The 20,129-nt window shown below is 42.6% G+C and overlaps 1 protein-coding gene across 11 annotated transcripts in view; it reads left to right on the forward strand.

The window, feature by feature from the left end:
* lmo3 (LIM domain only 3) overlaps positions 1 to 19,750 on the forward strand; it is a 43,393-nt gene extending 23,643 nt beyond the window's left edge. For all 11 annotated transcript variants that reach the window (XM_063905968.1, XM_063905975.1, XM_063905967.1 and 8 more), the window contains 2 exons: positions 10,770 to 10,895; positions 17,595 to 19,750. In XM_063905968.1, coding sequence (XP_063762038.1) covers positions 10,770 to 10,895; positions 17,595 to 17,700 — 232 coding nt within the window. In that variant the 3' untranslated portion in view covers positions 17,701 to 19,750. The remainder of the gene's footprint in view (positions 1 to 10,769; positions 10,896 to 17,594) is intronic.
* Positions 19,751 to 20,129: the final 379 nt, after the last annotated feature.

Here is a 20,129-nt window from a genome sequence, read left to right on the forward strand (position 1 = left end):
TAGGGGAGCTCCAGTGATCGCTGTGGGCTGAGGCTGCAACAGGACGTGGTGTAGTGTGAGCTCTGAACAATAAGCAAGTCCAGTTCTGAAAAGTGAAGCCAATCCTAAAAAGTCTGCGGAAATGACCCAATTTCTTACTCGATTTATTGCCTTAGTCAACATTTACCTTTTGTGTTTATTATTCTTAATAGAGTTTTAAACCCTCTTCTACAAGATATTCATTTTGTAAAGGGTCCCATTACCAGTAAATCAACTTTCATGCTTTTGGCGTGGCAACCTTGCGACTGGTTACATCTCCTTTCACAGTTTGTTTTGAATTTATGAAAGTTTTGTAACTTGTCGCCTCAAAATGTCTTGTTCAGTGTTCAATTGTACTTAACTCCACCCTCTTGTGTTACATCTGTTTCCAAACACACCTAGATGTTGATGGCCGTAAAAACCCAGATGTTAACGCTAGAATGCCAAACTCGAGGATTAAACCAGTAGTTCACAAAGAAATGGATGATGTCACAGTTGCTTCGTCAACCTCCTTTATACAGTCTGTGATTGCCAGACAGAAAAGAGGTCAATTTACTACAATGAGGCTAAGCTAGATTTGAAAGTGCATATTAAGTGGACCTTTCCACTGCTAATAATGTTACTGTCAACACTAATGCTCATGTTTTTTGGGGCTTCTTTGGTGTTGTGAAAGTGTTCCTATAACTGAAAAGGAAAACAATGCAACACTTTTGGAGTATTTTATACCATAATATTGCTACTTTTTCCTAAGAAAGAATAGCAATCTACTGTACTCTGCTCCTTTCTCACTTATTCTGAATTGTTTTACTTTTAAATTTGGCTGAAACACTGTGGGCATACGTCCTGCTGACATCAGAGGTTGTGTTAAACATTGGGGAGGTCACCTCATGTTGTTAATGTGTGTGAGCTGGAGTCGAGCTCGCTCATGGAAGCGTGCAAGCAGCCCGTCTGCGTGCGTGAACCTGAGCTGCTCAGCTTTCCAGCAATTAGGTGTGTGTGTGTGTGTGTGTGTGTGTGTGTGTGTGTGTGTGTGTGTGTGTGTGTGTGTGTGTGTGTGTGTGTGTGTGTGTGTGTGTGTGTGTGTGTGTGTGTGTGTGTGTGTGTGTGTGTGTGTGTGTGTGTGTGTGTGTGTGTGTGTGTGTGTGTGTGTGTGTGTGTGTGTGTGTGTGTGTGTGTGTGTGTGTGTGTGTGTGTGTGTGTGTGTGTGTGTGTGTGTGTGTGTGTGTGTGTGTGTGGGGTGGGCTTCAGCCAGGCCTTCTGTGCCACCCCTGGTTAATGAGGCCTTTATGGAGATGAAGTGGGGGTGCGGGAGAAGAGGACGCAGACACGAGTGCGAGCAAGGGAGACTGGAGCTGGCTGCAGCTGTTAGAACAGTGAGTGTCGTGGGGGAGGGGGGGGGGACTGTGGAAAACAGGATTTCAAAATGCTGATTGGTTGGTGTCAGCCCCACTTACAGGCGTTATTTGGATGGTATAGGCAGAGCTGTGAGGCCTGCGCTGAACCCCTGAGCGACTTCTCAATTAGTGGGCGGCCTAGCGTAACTGCCAGACACACTATTGTGCGCCCCCCCCCACCAACACCACCACCAGCCGAGTCCTGATCCAGCCGCCGCCTCCAAGGCCGCACGTCAGAAGCCAGATCTCCACAGTGATCAGAGCAGGTCAACTTATTCTGGTGAGAACACGCTCAGATAGAATCCTGTTGTAAACTATCTTTTGGGAGAGCACTGGAGAGAACTTCTCAGCTTGTTGTGAAAGCTTTGCGAACATATTACAATGTTTCTGATGTAAGCGCAGTGCTCCGAACAGGGGAGTGCGATGCTTTGTGATGCGTCCAACCTGAATCTCTGTGATAACACGCGCCACAATGAGGAGGGAAAGAGCCCGGCTTGCGTAACAGAGCTGAGCCAGTCTAAGTCACCGTGCTACGCTTGTGTAAAATGAGATGTAAATGCGGCAATTTTAACAGCCTGAGTTATTCATGAGGAAGCCAAAAGAAAGAGAGGAATGCTAATGCTACACACTGCTTTGTCCTTGGCCAGGGCACATCAACAAACAAGTCACTCTGCAAAGGAATTAACAACTTCATTAAGTTACCTGACAACGTTTGCACGTCTTGTCCTGCACCTTGCCTGTGCTGGCTGAAGGGCCCAACATCCATTTTTTAGACTTGAATTGTGATAATGCATCATTTCAGGATGTTGGTCCAAGCAAGCACCCTGAAAACTGAAAGAAGTCCGTCAGGCCAGATCCATACAAAGACTCATTATTGAGAAGACATCCAATCTATAATTGGTTTTGGAGGTATAAAAGAATCAATGTGTTTCTGAGGTCACGCCTGCCTCTTGTATATCTGATGTGTATCTGAGTACACGGTTGTGGGAGGCTGGAGGACAGAGCAAAGCCCGCAGACGGGCTGCTGCTTTCTGCATTGATTGCACCTTCCGCCAGTTTTCCATACGATTTTAATCTGTGAAATGCTAAAGAGGCAATCAAAGCGATCTGCAGCCGAGCCGCTGTGTCAGTCTGGTGATTTCTCAGCCACCTCCACTGCATTAAGAAGGCCTGATCAATGGGTGGGAGGGCTGGGCCTTCTGCCTGCACACAGACAAAGGTGGTGAGCTGCAGAAATCAACCTGCCAGCAGACTTCACAACACATCCCAAAATAACTACTTCTGCTTCATTTTTAGAAGATGTGCCGGTACATTTAATTTTCTTCTATTAAAAAGCTATTAAAAGGAGTAAGCAGTTGTTACCATTAAAGTAAATGGAAATGAAGACAAGGACAACTGAATTTAGCATCAGAATTAAAGACATGTTTAGGATGAATGACCACATTTAGATCCTTTCAATTTAGACAAGGAATCCCCACAGCTCTGACAACTGAATGTCAAAAGAGAGAAGTTGAAAAACACCGAAAGAAATGTCAGTGTTACCGCACACGTAGAAACCGATACAACACCTTTACCCAGAGTTTTTAGTAATTGTCATAGAGATAAAACTGGAATTGGAATACCAATTTATTTAGAGAACTCAACATTGTTGATTCCAATAAAAAAGGAACGCTCTATTTTTTTATAACAGCGTTATCCTTTTACAGTCGGATTGGGTTTGGTTTCGAATGCAACCATGTAAAAATGATTAAAATCACTTTGGAATAAAAGTGACGTTGACTTTGTCGTATTCATTTCTGCTGTTTTTAAAGTTGGCTTATAGCTCAAGGAAAATCTACTGGATGTTACGATTATTTTGCTAAAATAAAAATAACTTTGAATGGTCGGTGTGGTGTGAATGAATATAAAGGTGATGTATTGCATATTGAGATCAGATTACACTGCCAGTAGAAGGTAAAGAGCACCCAGCCTTAGAAAACTCCTGTCGGGGCAGCATTTCTTAACTCCATTCACGCAAAGCACCGTTGGCCTTGTGGTTTGACATGACAAGTGGTCTTAATGATGGTTTTAATCATGCTTTCTTGCTCATGATGTAAGACTTCTCCTCCAGCTGCTCCTAACACAAACAGTTGAAAAGTTGCTCTGCTTCAGTGCTACAGAAAGCTTCTCAGACTTTAATGGTTTTCCATATTTGGTTTTGGCCAGACCTGGGGCTTTTGTAGGCTCTCATTAAATTAATTGGCTGCACTTGGTCCATTCATTTTCAAGATCTCTTTTGTTCCACAGATTGCCTGGTTTCATTTTCACACATTTGTGCCTCATCACCACGATTTCAGAACGATAAAGAGCCATTATACCTCAGGAACTGTAGGAGTTGTTTCCTTAATGCCTCACTGTGATTCCCAGATGTACTTAATAAAGCAGGGGTGCTTTTGATACTTAATGATAAGCCTATTTAGATGTTCTAACATTTTGGATGCCGAATGAATTGAAAATGAATCTGCTTTCACTATGAATCAATCAGTTGTGCTGAGTAGCATCACTGTATTGGTGACTTAAAGGCGCCAATAGAATGGAAAACTGTATTTACCTTGGCATAGTAAAATACCAGATAGATGCATCCAATGGCCACTTTAAGACATGAAATTCCCTCATCAGTCTTTTTTTTGTATTACTAGGCTTATAAAATTCTTTATAAATGCTTTAAGAATTTCAGTCAGTAAATTCTACAAAAAAAAAAAAAGATTCTCTTCACACACTTGGTTTACCACTAACTGAGGGAAAGAGCAAAAACATTGTAGTGTCCTCGAGAATAAATACATTGTACCCACCAATTTTCTTGAAGGACAGAATAAGCCAACGCATTTATCCCAGAATGACTGTCAGGAGAGAAATGTTGACCTTTTTCTGGGGTAGATTGTTCAGATATTTCCTTTGATACATAGCAGATAAAATAATAACAAAAACCCAATAAATATGAAAAGATATTGCTGCTGAAAGCTTGTGACAGTTGGCTTGCAGACAACGGTGGGAATATTTATAATATTCCTATCCATGTCAGTGTTTCAACAATGTGTCAATCAGAGAGATTTCACCTGATAGACCTCGTGTCATGTCTAAATCTTGCAGATGCTGATTTGCAGGCGTAATAAAATGTTTTACGGTGGTTTGGGGTTGGAAACGTTCAGATGCACCACATTTGTTTCCTTTTAATGACATGTTTAAGGGTTAAAAAATTCACATATGAAAGTAAACCACACTGACACTTACAAGCTACGTACCAGAAAATGAGTTGATGTAACACAACTCGTTTCCTAATTTTCAATTTGATTTTTTTTCTCGTGTCAAGTTTCAAATGGCAGAAATTATATGATAAAGAAATGTGTACCTCCACAGCTTCCACCTCAGTTAGCAGTTTAATGAAATGGCATGGCACATAGATGATAAAAGCTTTGAAAGCACCCTATAATTGTTATGTTGTGCTTCGAAAAGCTTGGCTGCCATTAACCTCCCAACACAACAATTCACTTCACACGTCCAGCAATTACCTCGGCAATAAAGCCCCGAGCTCGCAAATACGTGTGTTTTGAAGTTCCTGTAATTAAATTGGGCTTTTCACATGTAATCTGAAAATGTTAAGGGGTCAAACTGAGAACCAGTATTCACAAGCGATTGAGTCTGAAGGAGGGTCACACATACTGGAGGGTCTGGTTCCAACCAGCGCCTAATTGTCCCGATGAGAGGGGTCACTTTCCCTTATGGAGAGGTCAAGAGTGGGTGCCTTTGTTTCCCAAAGGCACAGAAGGAATTTCATTTGATGGAATAAATAAAAGGCCTCAATTACGATATAAATTAGTCTGTATTATAGCTTGTACGATGTTGGAAGAAAGCCATTAACCAGACCTCGTGGTAGTCTTGTCGTGCCCACATCCAATTAAGCAACTCTACCATTAATAAATAGCTTAACCCCACTCAAGCTTGTTGTTGGCTATTTCATAGAATTGATATATTTAAAAAAAACATTGAATATTCTGCACTGGTTGAATACTCTTTTACTCTTGTATAACCTTGATCCAGTTCTTTCTTTTTTCTTAAAATGCAAACAAACAATCCTCAAGGAATCACTGACATATTTTGCCTTTTTTCTCACTTAATAACAAGGCCATCATTTGGTTTCCATGAATAACACAACACTGGTATTTTCATTTTAACTAAAATGCTTCAGTTCAGTCGCCCGGACACATCATTTTTTGGACCGTCCCCTCCAGTTGAGATTAGTTAAATTAGCTGTGAAGAGCAATGACTCTTGGGACTGTGCGTGTTTGGTGCAGATAATTGCAGGGCTGGTGTGCCACAGCCTGGCACTCAGCTTGGGATTGCAGGTGGGTTGGCATAGGGAAGTGCCTATCGAACTGCACATCTGGCCCCTGCGGGGCTCGAAAATCTTTCATTACACCCTCTTCAAAATGGACCCAAACACAGCACTGCCAAAAACGGTGCTGAAAGCTGGTTACTTTGTTTGAAACACGTTTTTTTAAAGAGTTGTTTTGAGTGTATGGGCAGAACTTTGGTACATTTTAACCAAGTATTATGTGATCTAACGGTTGAGTAGATTTAAGGGTTAAAGATAAGGAATGGTCTCTTAATGGGTAAGGTAAAACATGTAATTTGATGGTAGTAACTCAGGACAGGACTGCCACCAGTAGTTTATCTCTTCTTCTCTCAGTTTCAGAGAAGCGTGGAGTGGTGTAATGGGGGCTGGTGGGTGTTTTTCGACCTTTTTCGAGGAGTTTCTATAGGAGCTAATTAGGTAGCACTCTGCAGCTGCTCTTCAGGCTGACAGTTCAGGGGAATGTTCCTCTGTATGGTCGGCAGTCTCTCAGAAAGCAGGCCATAATTCATCATTAGGATATCAGAGTCCAGGTGCAGATGAGAACTGATAGAGCCGGCAGCCAGGCAAGTCAGGGCACTCAAGGAGGAAAATCTTATCCCAGGGACAATTCCCAGGTCATGCCTGTGGTAATTGAAATAATTTTGCCCCCAGAGTTGTTTAATCACTGACAATCACACACGCAGGGCGGACAAAATTGAGGAACGCACAAGTCTGATTACATCTGCCACCCTTAACTGTCTCCCCTCCCCCCGACTGCCACAGTTCACATCAGTTCCTTAGATTTCTGCAACCCTACTCTTCTGTTTCTGTGTTCTCCTGCTCATGTCAAGATTCTTCCTGGGATGAAGCATTTAAAGGCAAACCATATCAACTATTTATTGCCTCTCTTTTTTGACAATCTCTTGTTTGCACGTCCAAACATAAGCCTCTCACTGTGATTAAATTCTAAGTGGAACGCCAAGGTAGATCATCAAGTGGACAAAGCACGGTCCCCATTAAAAAAGCCTATGTTGAGATGCAACGAATCATTTGTCTGTTATTAACCCTGAGCCTGTGATTATGCAGATTGTCATAGATTTTCCCTGGTTGCCTGGAAGTGAGATCCAGGGGTTGTTCTCAGCGTGGCAGGCGGACGAGGGAACGGCCGTGCATTACTGAACTTGCCACATTCATCATGTTGACTGATGGCACAGAGAGTCGGTCCCCGGGTCCCGGTGGTTAATGTAGTGGGTAATTAACTGTCATTTGCCTAGTAATAGGCCGATGATCAATGGTTTGTGAGGAAACAAATTCTAATCCGGCAGCTGATGAATGCATGCCGAGGCTGGAACAATTGAAGTGGTGGGAGGGATGGAAGAGACGGGGATGGGGGAGGGAGGAGGAGAGCAAAGCTGCCACCGGAATTTCAAACGGCAACTGGAGACATTGGTGCTATCAGTGTCCCACCCCCGCGCACCCCAATCTCAAAAATGGTTTAACACTGACAAAAAATTGGCCTTTATGTTACTGGAATACTTCGTCAGGTAAACGCTTCAGGAGTTGATCAATCCTCTGGACCAAAGTTTGTTTTTAAGGCAGCGTTCAACAACTACTGTAGTTTTAAAGGGTCAGGTCACAAAAACCTTCCCTCCCTCTCTTCCCTCTACTGGTATTATTTTGTCTGTTCAGGTTTTTCTAATGTTCCTGCAACTAAAATAGAGTTAAGCAAAATGTGTTACGGCAATAAAAGTGACTTTCTAGAAACAGTTTCAATCTTCACTGAATTAACCTTGTTCAAACTGGTTGAAGTTGTCGATAACCACTCCACAGTCAGCCCTCTTTGCATTTGTGCAGTTTCTGTCGCTACATGTATATATTCCAGGATAATGCATTTCACTTCCTAGACCCCAGTAATTGGGCGGTCATTGTATTTCGGATTTAGCTCGACAAAGCTGGGAAAAAAGCATTGGCCTGACACCACTCCAGCATTCTCCACAAGGGGCGGGGGCCTGCACACTCAGATTGGGTTTTGGGGTCCACTGGGCTAAAGCCTTGTGGAATAATTTAATTGGTGTCTGTTTTTCTCTCATCAAATAGGTACCACTGAGCCGTACCAGGCTGTAATGCACAGTGAATGCCTTTTGACTAGAACAAGGTATTGGCCACTGACTGCCCCCATTCTCTTTCAAATTCAGATTTGAGCAAGGCATGAATTTTAATTTCATGTTGTATCTTCAACCTCTTTAAATATACATGCTGTCTTGTCAGCCACGGCTATGAAGTGTATGTCAAGCCTGCTATTCTACATCTGTTATTCGGTTTTCATTTTTTGTATAAGCAGACCCACAGTTAGAAGCCTTCAAGGTATGGCAGACAGCTGTACCAACATCAGCCTGTGAGAGATGCATTAGGAATGTATATATTTATTACCAACTATAATAATATAATCCAGTGCTGAGAGCGTTGAGTCTCTGGCACTGGGTCTTACACACAAGGCCTCTAAACTGTCATCCTCTGATTGTGTTTAAGGCTGTGCCTTTGAATTCATTGCAACCAAACCACGCTTAATTTGCCTCCTCCCCTGAGAGCCATTAGCGTCTGTGGCATCAAACTGGCGGAGCGGCAAAAGACGAGTGGCAGGTACGCTCCATCCATCTTCCCTCCCCACAGGGTGAGCTAAGGCTTCCTGTGCGCTGCCGGTTTGAGGAGTGTCTGCCACACAAGAGCCCAGCGAGCCGACTGGCTACATGCTGGCGCTGCCACAGATACAGTTTGCATAAATCTCTGAAGACTGTTATCAGCCGCTCCACTTCTTTATCTATAATGTTTTGATTTGAATTTAAAGTGAATGTGTGTTTTTTAAATCATACTGCGTTTCATAATTTTAAGCAGTGTTAACAGAAATGGTACAGGGTGAATTATGATGCAAAATTGGACTTTAGGGTTAGGGTTCCTATTTATTTATCATATATAGACTCCATTTCTTTACTAATAATAATGAAGGTTTTATTTTGTTACTTTTAATTATTGCTTATTTTTTTGTATTTTATTTTCATGTACATGACATGAGTTTGAAAACTTACACCATCCTTAAAACGTTAAATGTATTTATTTACTTTCATCAATTTGCCCGGTGTGTGAAAAAATGACATTCAAGTTTAACTTTTTTTGGCCTTGTTATTAATTCAGGTGTCGATCGGTTGGGAGACACACATAAACACTGTTTGTTCACAGATGCAATGCATTTAACCCATCATTTCGGAGAGCAAAGTAGTGTGACAGTCCTTTTTAAGCTGTGCAGGTCACATCAGATTGGCAAGAGGTGAATGAAGAGTATGGACACTGAAACAGAATACCGTTTTATTCAAGCTAGGAGGCAGAAAGCCTAAAACATCCTTTTTTTTACACAAATACCTTCCATCATTTATAATACGGAGGCTTGAGTGCATGCTATCTGAATATGACTCAGATTACTGAGACAAGGACCTCCGCCCCTGCACAGTGAGAGGCAGCCGCATTGTGACTCTTTGTCGTAAGATACCATACAAAGTGCTGCTGTTATGCTCAAACACTCTTGCTCATTATCTTGCACTAAATCTATCATTTCCTGTTCTTTTTTAAAAGTTTTTTTAGATCAATTACTCTGCTTTGTGAGAAGAGAATAGATTAAATATCTATTTCATGTGAAGGCCCTCTGGCAATGCACATTTGTACAGAAAAGACAAAAGGACAAGAGATACCACAAATGTATCTAAATTTAGATTGCTCAAAGGAAAAGGCGTATTTCTTTTAATTTAGTCTGCACTAATCCATCGACTTGGCCTTCTTTGTTTTCTCCCACCTACCATTTTACAAGAGATATCCTTCATTGTCTCAAGGTATGTTGACAGTGGCTCTTAATTCTGTAGATATTCATGAGGGCACAATCTATCTGCTTCCTTTGCCTCTGGGAAACATACTTTCTGAAGGTTAATAAACAACCCTGCATTTCCCAAGCCCTGAGATCATTTATCAGATTGCGATCTGTTACAGACTCTGAGAGTGGCATGCCGTTTTATCATTTTAACAACGACGGCTAAAAGTGCCTCAAGAAGTCTGCCTAATAGGTTATTTTGTTATATGATTTCGTTATCAGATATTTTTTTTCCTTGCTAGTCTGGTCTGGGTTGCTGTGTAGTAACAGCCCTGAATCCCTAATGAATACTCACATTAATGTCCCCGGAGCAGGCGGAGAAATAATAGGGTCCTCCCTGGGCAGTAATGCTAGCCATGTCCCATCTATTTCTATAGCACAAGCTGTGGCTCTGCTATTTTTTACTCCGCTACTGTTGCCCAGCTCTGTCCAACCTATTTTAGTGCCTGATTCAGAGCCCCTATCTGTGTCAGCAGCTCATGTTAGTGTGTTTACCGCAATCTCTTTGACAGCTGTCACTCCATTCTCAGAGACACAGAATAGCACAAGTATTCGTTCTCTTGTAAATTATGTTTGGAGTGTTTCTAGTTATAATGGCGACGCAAGGGTGGGTGGTAGGTCAAATCAGATTCACCTTAAAGTAACTAAGAAACACACTCTCACCCAAGAGATTGGAGCGAAACTAAAAGTCAACGCTGAATTTCCTTTTGTAACTTAATAACAACATTCTCACTTTACGCCAAACCATGATCCAAAGGAATGGCTGGTTTGGTTCAATCTTTTTTTGTTGTGCTTTTTGTTTCAATGTGCATCGTTAAGTGCATGTTAAATACTGCACAAATACTCAAAACGTATTTGAGAATGCTGTTTAGTTGTATGATTGTTTTGAATGGCAACCTCTCCTCTTTGGAAAAGAGAAACACATCTAAAAACAAGTCAAAAAAACAGATGTCCTTTCATAATGCCAGTATGTAATTGTTCCTTGTCTAAGATAACCTATACACCTCCCAGACTTTCTGCTGTGTACTGAGGCTCACTTGCATCATATGTCTTCTTTGTGTGTGGGTCTCAGGTTATTTGGTGTAACGGGGAACTGTGCAGCCTGCAGCAAGCTAATTCCAGCCTTCGAGATGGTCATGAGGGCCAAGGAGAACGTCTACCACCTGGACTGCTTCGCATGCCAGCTCTGCAATCAGAGGTGAGTGATTGGACCTCACCGCTGCTCCTCTCCCATCCCTGTGCCTAGGCAGATGGCTGGTGAGGGAAGCAAGATTGCGGCATAGTGAATCTCAAGTGCCCCTGAAAGTTGAAGAAAGATCCCACATCATAGATTTATCTCTCTAACCAGTGACCAACAAGACACATCCGGGGGCCGTAGGGACACCTGCTGGACCTAGCACAGTGATTATAATCTGGCATTACTACTGTACAGTGTCAGCCTGGATGTACAGGTGCAGTAACATGTCCATTCATTATGCTTGCCATCGGTCTTCATTACTGAGTGTCAGCCTATAGACAGGATGTGGTCAGAGATTTTTGTGGAAACTGTATCTTATCACAGCAGCCGAGAAGAGGGAGCAGTTTGGAAGCATTGAACTCAGTGATAGAAAACCCCTTGTTTAATAAACTCCATTGTCACCCTCAGCGAGTCTCTCAGGTACCACTTAAAATGAGTTCATTATGTAAATTGCTACAATTTATTGGAACCCAATACAACAGTCGTGCTATACAGCTTATCTCTGAAAATCTAATAATATTCAGTATCTGAGTTCAATGGCGTTGTCCACCCTCATTTACATACTCAAAGAGAGAATAAGAAACAAATACACTTTCTCTCCCAAACACTCCCCAACTGCCTCAAACACCACCATTGGACTACGTTGTTTAATTCTGTGACATTCGCGCTTCTGTTGGCTAGCGCTCCAAGCTGTTAAACCAATCTCAACAACTGGCCACAATCCTTCATGGAACTCCCAGCCGCAAACACAATGACAGTAGAGTTCGATCGACCATTGAAGAAGCACTGCAGCTAATTGGAACATTGGCCTGTTTAGCTGTATAAGTGTCTCTTTTAAATTCAAGCACATCACGACAACCATGTATAAAACTAACATTGACTATACCACACTCAGAAAGAGCAACGCCTGCATTCATACTGACTGTATCCCATTGCCTCTCACTCCCTCTGAAAGAATCTTGAATACTTTTGCATGTATTTGTAGTCTTATAATTAAACACTAAACAGAGATGATTGTGTCTCCTCTCCACGGGATTATTGGTGATGCAAGTCATTTTACAAGTAAAAAATGACAGAAAAGGTTATGTAACACCCAGCTAATCTTCTAAAAAGCTGCAGAAAAAAACATGTTTCAGAGGCTCCCTTGAGAAAGTCCCACAAACTCCTTTTCAAACCCGGCTAAAGCCCCGAGCCCTGCACACCCTGCGCCTTTTAAAAGTGTTCTCGACACATGTAAAACAATCCTGTGAATAGTTATGGGATTTTACCAGGAACTTACCCCAAACATTCTGGAGAGCCTCAAAAGATCCATGTTGCTATGATGGAACGCTGTTTGGGAAGGAACATTCTCGGAGTCAGTAAACAAACCATAATGTAATCACTGGTTTTTTGAAGGTTACAGAAACACCATTAAACAGAAAACATCAGGAGGGTTATGGGTTGGCCGGGTTCCTTTGTTTTTCTCACCTCTTTTCCCAAGCTTGGCATTATAGCAGACACACAGGCCCCCACACACACACTCGCGAACCAGACACATTGCAAATGCTAAAGTCAAAGGACCTGGTTACGCACAATTAGCACTCGGTTATTGTCTTGCCACTTCAGTCGGCTGCACCAGACGGCCTATCCTAATGGAAGAAGTCAGCTAATCTTCATCAGCCGAGCCCAGGCAGGCCAAGTCTGTTCTCCCACATTAAAACCCATTAAAGCACGAGCAAATCTTTCTTTTTACATTAGGCCAGTTGATGAACTGTTGAATAAAATCGACGTCAGTGTGTTTCACATGGTCCGCTGTGGCCTTGAAAGCACCGTTCAGATGCCCATCACAATTTCTCCGAGGCCTGGCCAAGATTTATGGTGTGGCAACGCTTTAATTGAAGCTGTTCCTCAGCTCTGGCTTTTTGTTTTCCATTTTGTTTTGCAACATCGGTAGAACTACTGAAGGAGAAATACTTGTGCAGGAATATTAATTTAAAGGATTAATCTGTTTGCCTTAAGCTCATGAGTTCACAAAACGTATTTTATTGTGTTGGTTCATTTTAAAATCAAGCTTGGATCAGAAATTATAACCCAAAAGCAGCCAAATGTTTTACAGCCAATATTTTTCTGGGAATGAACTGATGTCTGTCTTTAAAGATTTTAAATTCAGAGCAGGTTCAATACACGTTCAGTGACGACCACAGCATTGGTAAATTAATCTAGTCTGAGTTTTTTTAACATTTATTTCCAGATTAATAGAATGACCTTTTACAAATGTTCCCAGCCTCAGCCTGAGATCTATCAGGAGATCTCACTTAAGATTTCCTGAATAGTTTCTCAGCGTCTTGTTGCCTGGAAGCGGGCTTTTTAGTCTTTGTCTGGCATACCGATCTGCTGCCTTGTTCATCTACACCAGCTCTGTCCCCTCTCGTTTTTCCAGCCTCAAACAAACATGAAAGCAAACCATCGACCCCCCCCCTCCCCCTACGGGCCCTTCAATAAAGCAATCTAATCCATCTCACAAATGGCCAAGAGATTTCTCTGCGGAACATCATCAGAAAAAGTGAAATCTGGTAAACAGAGCAGGCGATCGCGGGGTCAGTAGGGGTCAAACATTGTAATTATCCGGCACTCCTGCAGGTCAGCCGTGCCCCATGTTGCCGTTTGAAGGTTGAATTGCTCCAATCAAGTATGAACATACAGCCCCCCCCCACCACACACAAACATTGTCAGTCATGCATCTATCCACGCCATCAGCTGCTTTGTGGGTACAACCACCCTACTGTATCCCACAGAGCAAGAGCAGCCAGTGATTATTCTGATTTCATCATGGACTCACTGCAGGACTTTAATAGTCATTGTTATGCTCAGCTATTAAGGGCCTTGCTTAAGTTAAAGGGCCAGTTGCAAGGCAGAGATTGAAAGCCTGGCCCTTCAGCTGAGTGGACATGTCACTGCAATCATGACCTGCAACTGCTCCCTTCTTCTTTGTCATCATCACCATCAAATTGGCAGCAATCTCTTGCTTGCCACGAAAGAAGCATTGAGAGCTGAACCTTCTTCAGGAATAAGATAAATGGAAAAAGCCTCACCAGTTATCTTACTTGTGTATCTGCCAAAGAGCAAAGCCTCCCCCCCCCCTTACTCCCTCTTTCTTCGCTCTGTGCATGACTTTGAAATGGTATCAAGCTGAGGGGAGTGAATAGCTCCTGTCCCTGGTCTATCAGTGAAAATATAGGATCCTACATTGGCTCTGATTGCTCATGTCTGCACCCAACATGGCCTTACTCTGTTAAACTGGACATAAATCTGCAGTCGTGACCTTCCCACCAGCCAGACCTGTTATTTTCCCTACCTGAGTTGGGGAGAGGAAGCACCGCTGTGGTCTTAGAGGCAAAGGGACGGGGGCTGGTTCTAAGAAAGAGAGGTGGTGTTGATGAGGGTGGGGTGTTGGGAATAAGGCCAGAGATATGAGACACCATCCAGCAAGCAGTTAGCCACAGATCAGCCCTGGGGGACAGCTAATCGATGGGGCTGTCGTCCAGCCTCATCATCTACCCAGTGCTGGCCCAATTTCCCCCTGATGAGCTGGAGGCCACAGTCTAGGGAGGCTGAAGGAAGGTTAGAGTAGAGGGGAGCAAAGGAGAGCAGGATGGGTGACAGTGCAGGGGAAGGTCAGTGCTGATAAGGGAGGATTCTCCACACTGGAGCTTGGGAAGGAGAGACTGACACCAATTGGGTTCAGCACAGCTAAGCTTAGCCACTGGTGCCTTGTATGTCACGAGTAAGGCTTGTTAGACAGGAGCCTAATAGCCAATAAGGGACACAGTTGTCACTCTGTGTATGATTGGTGTGGAGAACTAAGAGCATGAGCAGCCAGCCTACTAGAGAACAGAATTTAACTGTGTAATCCTGCACAATATAAAGTGAAAATGTCATATTTTATACAAAATGTCAGTTTATCTCTGCTCATGGAGATGATAAGATAGTGTTTCAACCAAGGCCACATCCTTCAAGGTCTGCATCTGTAGGCTGAACTTCTCTAAAAGGGTGTCTTATGACTGACTGTTGCATTACTGTATTTTTTTTACTTTATACTCTGGCAGGGTAGGGTCATATTAAATTGGATGCTGCAACATAGCTATAATGATGGCTTCCACCATTTGTAGACACATTGTTTGATTAACAATTGATTTTTGGGCGGTACAGTATAGAAACCTGACATAACGGCAGATTGTTTTACAACACAACAGCATTGGAGGTTAAGCACCAAAGATGGAGACAGAAAAATGTCAATCCCCTCCTTTCCATATGTGAAATGATGTTCTTCATGTTACAGTCCCCAAAGAAAAACTCATCTTCAGTGTGTCCTTGTGCGGCTGTCTGATTGCCCAGCAGCAATCTGCCAGGGAAGATTTACAACATGCTGTTACAATTAGACATCAGTGTCACCAGGCCAAGTGTTTCTGAACCTGTATGCATCCCAACAGTAATTAGATTTGGTGCAGTTGAGACTATTTTCTCTCTTTGACAATCTCCCTGTTTCTTCATTTGAGTGGAAGTGAACACTCTAGTTAACACAGGCCTCCGAGGCAAATTGCTGGCATCGCAATACATCTTTTAAGTGTGTGCCTGTGGAAGCCATTCTTTCTCTTCCTCCTACAACAAGAGGTCTCTAAAGACTCATTAGTCACAGTCACCTCTAAGTAAAGGAAGGAAGACGGAGGGAGAGAAGTGAAGGCAGTACAGGAAGAGAGGAAGACGGCAGAAGCTGAGGGAAGTTAAAAACCATGATATGATGGCGCAATATATGGATACTAACATATGTGGTGTTAAGGGAGGCCTTTAATGAAGGCTGAGATATAGCAACATACAAGTAAAGGAAAACCTGAACCCACTGAATGGTATGATGAGTATGAGAATTAAGTAAAGTTGGGCTAGGTTAGGGTTAATTTATTTTCCTTATTAGATATGCCTTAGACATAACTGTTAATTGGATATTTAGTATATATATTTTTCCTATGTGTTGGTATCAGTGAGGAAAGGCCAATGATCTTTTTGGAACACTGTAATTTCTCAGCTCAAAGTTACTTTAGATGATACGTTTCTAAAATCAGAGGAATTTGGGTTCATTGCTGGTTATATAGGCTAAAAGCTTAAACAGTTAAATCATTTATTATATCAGAAGTTAGCAACACAAACTAGCTGGTTATCCCATTTTTACTGAAATGCCAGTGCAGCAAACAAATATGAGCATTCTCTAACAGAGCGCTGTATAGAGGACTCGCCCTGCAATTGTTTTTAAGAAAGTGGAAGTACTAGGGCAACACAATGTCCTTCATTAGACACGCCTGTGATGGCCACAGTGTAATATCCTCATCATAATTGGTGCACAGATGTCACATATGCTGTTGACATTTCACGGAGCAGAAACAATTTGTCTGTGTGAAATAAGTGGAGGGCAGGGATAAGAGCTGTGGGGGGGGGAATGGGGAGGAGGAAGAGGATGACGGAGAGGGAGGGCGGCAGTGCAAAAATAAAGGGAGATAAAGCTAAAGTGGGAGTGGGCTCGACACAGACACTAATACATTCTGGGAGAGAATGTGTCATTTTAACAGGACATTTGTATCAGAGAGAATGACACCGCTACATGAAGCACACCTCTGCCTATGTTTAATCACTGTGTCAAACAGCCTAGATGAATGGATATTAGTCTCCTGTGTTTAGTTTGGTAATGAAAGTGTGCAAATATTGTGACAATAACTGAAATAGACATGTGAGAATACGTGTATCGCAGTCACCTATTGTACACATTGTATACGTGACTGACAGACTTTAATGCTCATGGCGTACATCACGGATGTTCATGAATTCAAACCAGTACATCAGAATGTATAACTTCATTTTTTTCAAAATAAATGTCAGCTCTTCCTCAGAGCATTTGGATTTGTTTCCAGAAACACACCATTCTCACACTTTGTATTACTTTGCGCCAGCACCTACGGTGTATTTGAATCCTGCTAATTGGTCCCAAATGGATGTAACAAATCAGCCTCTCAATCTGCCCTGCAGCCCTTAATAAATGCTGCAAACAGCCCAAGCTTGTCAGGTACCTGAGCTCCATGCGCTGTGTGCAGCCCCCAGCACTGAACTCAGCAGTCTTAACATCCAAGGAAGTCAAATGGAGGCGAGGCTCACTGTCCCCGTCCCCTAACCCCAGCACCACCTCCCCTTTGGTAAACACTGGCATCGCTGCTTGCTGACCTTGTCCAACCTGTACATTGAGAGAGATAAGCAGCCCTCAGGACAATACAGGAAGAGTTGCTGCTCTTACGCATTCAACATAATCTCCACTTGGCACTGTGCTGAAAGGTCAAGCGTAACTGGCCCCCCTGGCTGGGGCAGGACGGGCCGCTGCTGAGGTCGATGGGGGTTTCTGTAAAAGCTGCAGCTGAAAAGGAACCTCGGCTTGAAACAGAGATTATCCCCCCCACCCCCAGCCCTGCATTTGCCCCCTTGTAATTGAGTTGACTGTTTCCTAAAGGAGAACCTAGCTTGCACACGGCAGCGTTGCAGCTGGCTAGGCCTGCTAGCCTACAGCTCAGTGCTAATGATGAGATTCTTGCTTTGATGCTTATGTAAACCCCCCTTTCCCTCCTCTGTCTCTTTTGTGTTGTGCAGGTTTTGTGTGGGAGACAAGTTTTTCCTGAAGAACAACATGATCCTGTGCCAGACAGACTACGAGGAAGGGCTGATGAAGGAGGGCTACGCTCCCCAGGTCCGCTGACCCTCGCAGGCCAACAAGAAGGAAGAGGAGGAGGGAGAGGAGTGGGAGAACGAGAGAGACTGAAGGAGAGCTTGCAATCACACAACAAAAAGCTCTATTGCCTCCTGTCCAGCTCCTGTCCCCCACATGTACATAGCTAAGCAAGCTTCCCTGAGAGGGGAGGGGACACACTCCGCTGTACAGAATAGCCATAGAGACGCCAGTGTGGTGGGGAAAGGCCCTGGAAGCCTACAACAAACTACAAGTATGAAAAAAATAGTGTGGCCATTTTTTTTTGTGACGGATGCTGCCTCTTTCCTCCTGGCCAACAAACACCAGCCTCAGAGCAATTTCTAACAGCTGATCCCAGTTGTTGGAAAGCAAAAAAACAAACATTTTAACCAACCCTAAAGCAGTTGTGTCTCTTCTTATCTGACAACTTCTACTTGAATCTAAAATACAATGAGGTAATGTCAATCAATGTTACTTTGAGATAAAGACCTTTTTACTGTATGATATCAGATTTGAAACACAGTGAATGTAAACGGAAAGGGGCAAAAATAAGACTGACTCATTTGTTGCTTGGTATGTATGGTTGTGTGTGTCTGTGTGTGAGCATGTTGGGAATTTATCAGTCATGCAGTCTTGCGAGGCTAAGTCTGGTCCATATAGTTCCTTCAGATCCTTAAGATTTCAAAACCTATCATAAGAGTAAGACATGCAATCCAATCACACATTTGCTATGGCTCACACGCACAAAATCTGAGTTTTTGAAATAATCAATGGGTTTCTCTAGATGGAGGAATCTCATACAGAATCACGACATAAATATATATTCCATAATGTCAATAAAAGCCAGGTCACCCTTGAAGACTACTTTCACAGAGGAACGTAATTGGTTATTTTGAATATCAATGAAAAGACCTTTGCTGGTCAAAGTGAGCCGCATTTGAGGGCATTTAAACTGCAGTGGTCAGTGTTTGTCTTTTGAAACAATGAATAAAATTGTGTTTAATGTGAAAAGCATTTCTGTAGTGATGAGGGCCCAGAAAATCCTCACCTATCTTCAGTTCTTCTCAAATGATTAGCCTGCCCAGCACCAAACACTATTCAAAGTTAGCAACTAGTTGTTAGCGTGGATCATATTGCAGCTACAGAGAGAGATATTTATCTGAGCGGGTAGAGGAGATCAAAACAGAGCTAAAAAGAAAATATTGGATTTTCATTTAACTGTTGTTTTTTGCAGGTTAATGCAACATTTGTTAACCTGCTAAAAATGCTTGATCTTTTGATATTGCAATCATTAAACAGCCGTGCAGGTAAGCTGGATGTGTAAACAGGCAACAACATCAGATTAAATAAATAGCTAAAGCGGAATTAAACATATGGACCAGACTTAATGCCTACAGACAACCGCGTGGTTGTGCAAGACTATGTTTCGTATATTGACAAGAGTCTAGGTTCGATTCCTGAAATGCATTCCACCAGAGCCCCTTTCAGCCGTGATCCGGCAGCCCGGGGTTTGAACTCTTAACTCCAGGCTTAGTTCTGAAAGACGGCTGTATAAATTTTTTGCTGGAGACGGTCTTTCTATTTATCCAAACCTTGCTTTCATACTGCTCAAACAGAAAATGTGAGGAAATGCTGGTGGAGGCAGGTTGTTGTAGCGTTTGTAGGGTTGTAAGGATTGGTCGGGGATGGTGGGGGTTGGGTACTTTTTGTACACTATTTATTTGATAAACATTCAGTGCATCACCTGTTGTCCAAAATTTGACATTGTTTGACATGCTGATACTTGAATCCAATCGATCATTTGTCAATCACTGTTGGTTTTATGTCGAGGATGGCTGTGTCATTTCCAACACAGCCAGTTAACTGCACTCTGCGGCGGGTCGGTCACCTTCAGATCTGGTCATCTAAGTCTCAGTGACTCCCTGCTGCAGGGGAGTTACATCCAATATTAAATTGAAGCAGGTGCAACAGAGCTCAGCACCATTTCTAGCTGGAAAAAACCTTCTTTACTTTGTAAATTGTGGGTGTACATAAAATAAATATTCATTTTTGCTTGCTATTGTGCAATGATTTCTTTTTATGTGTCATCCAGCATGAGATGTTTATTTTTAGGACAACGCTTGTAAATACTGTAATTGTAATAATTTTAAGCACAAATGTAATACAGTTTTATTGTGTTACCAGTGAGTGTGGTGTCTTTTGTCTTCAAAGTTATTCAAGGCTGTGATTTGTGTCTGAAGAAAGTTTAGACATCCAGTCACAGTGTTTGCTGGAACAACAAAGGTTAAGTATCTAGCTCAAGGGCACAGCATTAGATGCAAACCAGCCACCAGAAACAGCCTGTTCCCTGTCCATTACCCTAACCAGCAGAGCATGTTGTACCCTATGATATATGATCGATCTAAAGCGCAATCATTACCTCAGTTTGTTGTCTCTGC

This window comes from Eleginops maclovinus, chromosome 17 (assembly GCF_036324505.1).
Source record: "Eleginops maclovinus isolate JMC-PN-2008 ecotype Puerto Natales chromosome 17, JC_Emac_rtc_rv5, whole genome shotgun sequence".
Taxonomy (NCBI): domain Eukaryota; kingdom Metazoa; phylum Chordata; class Actinopteri; order Perciformes; family Eleginopidae; genus Eleginops; species Eleginops maclovinus.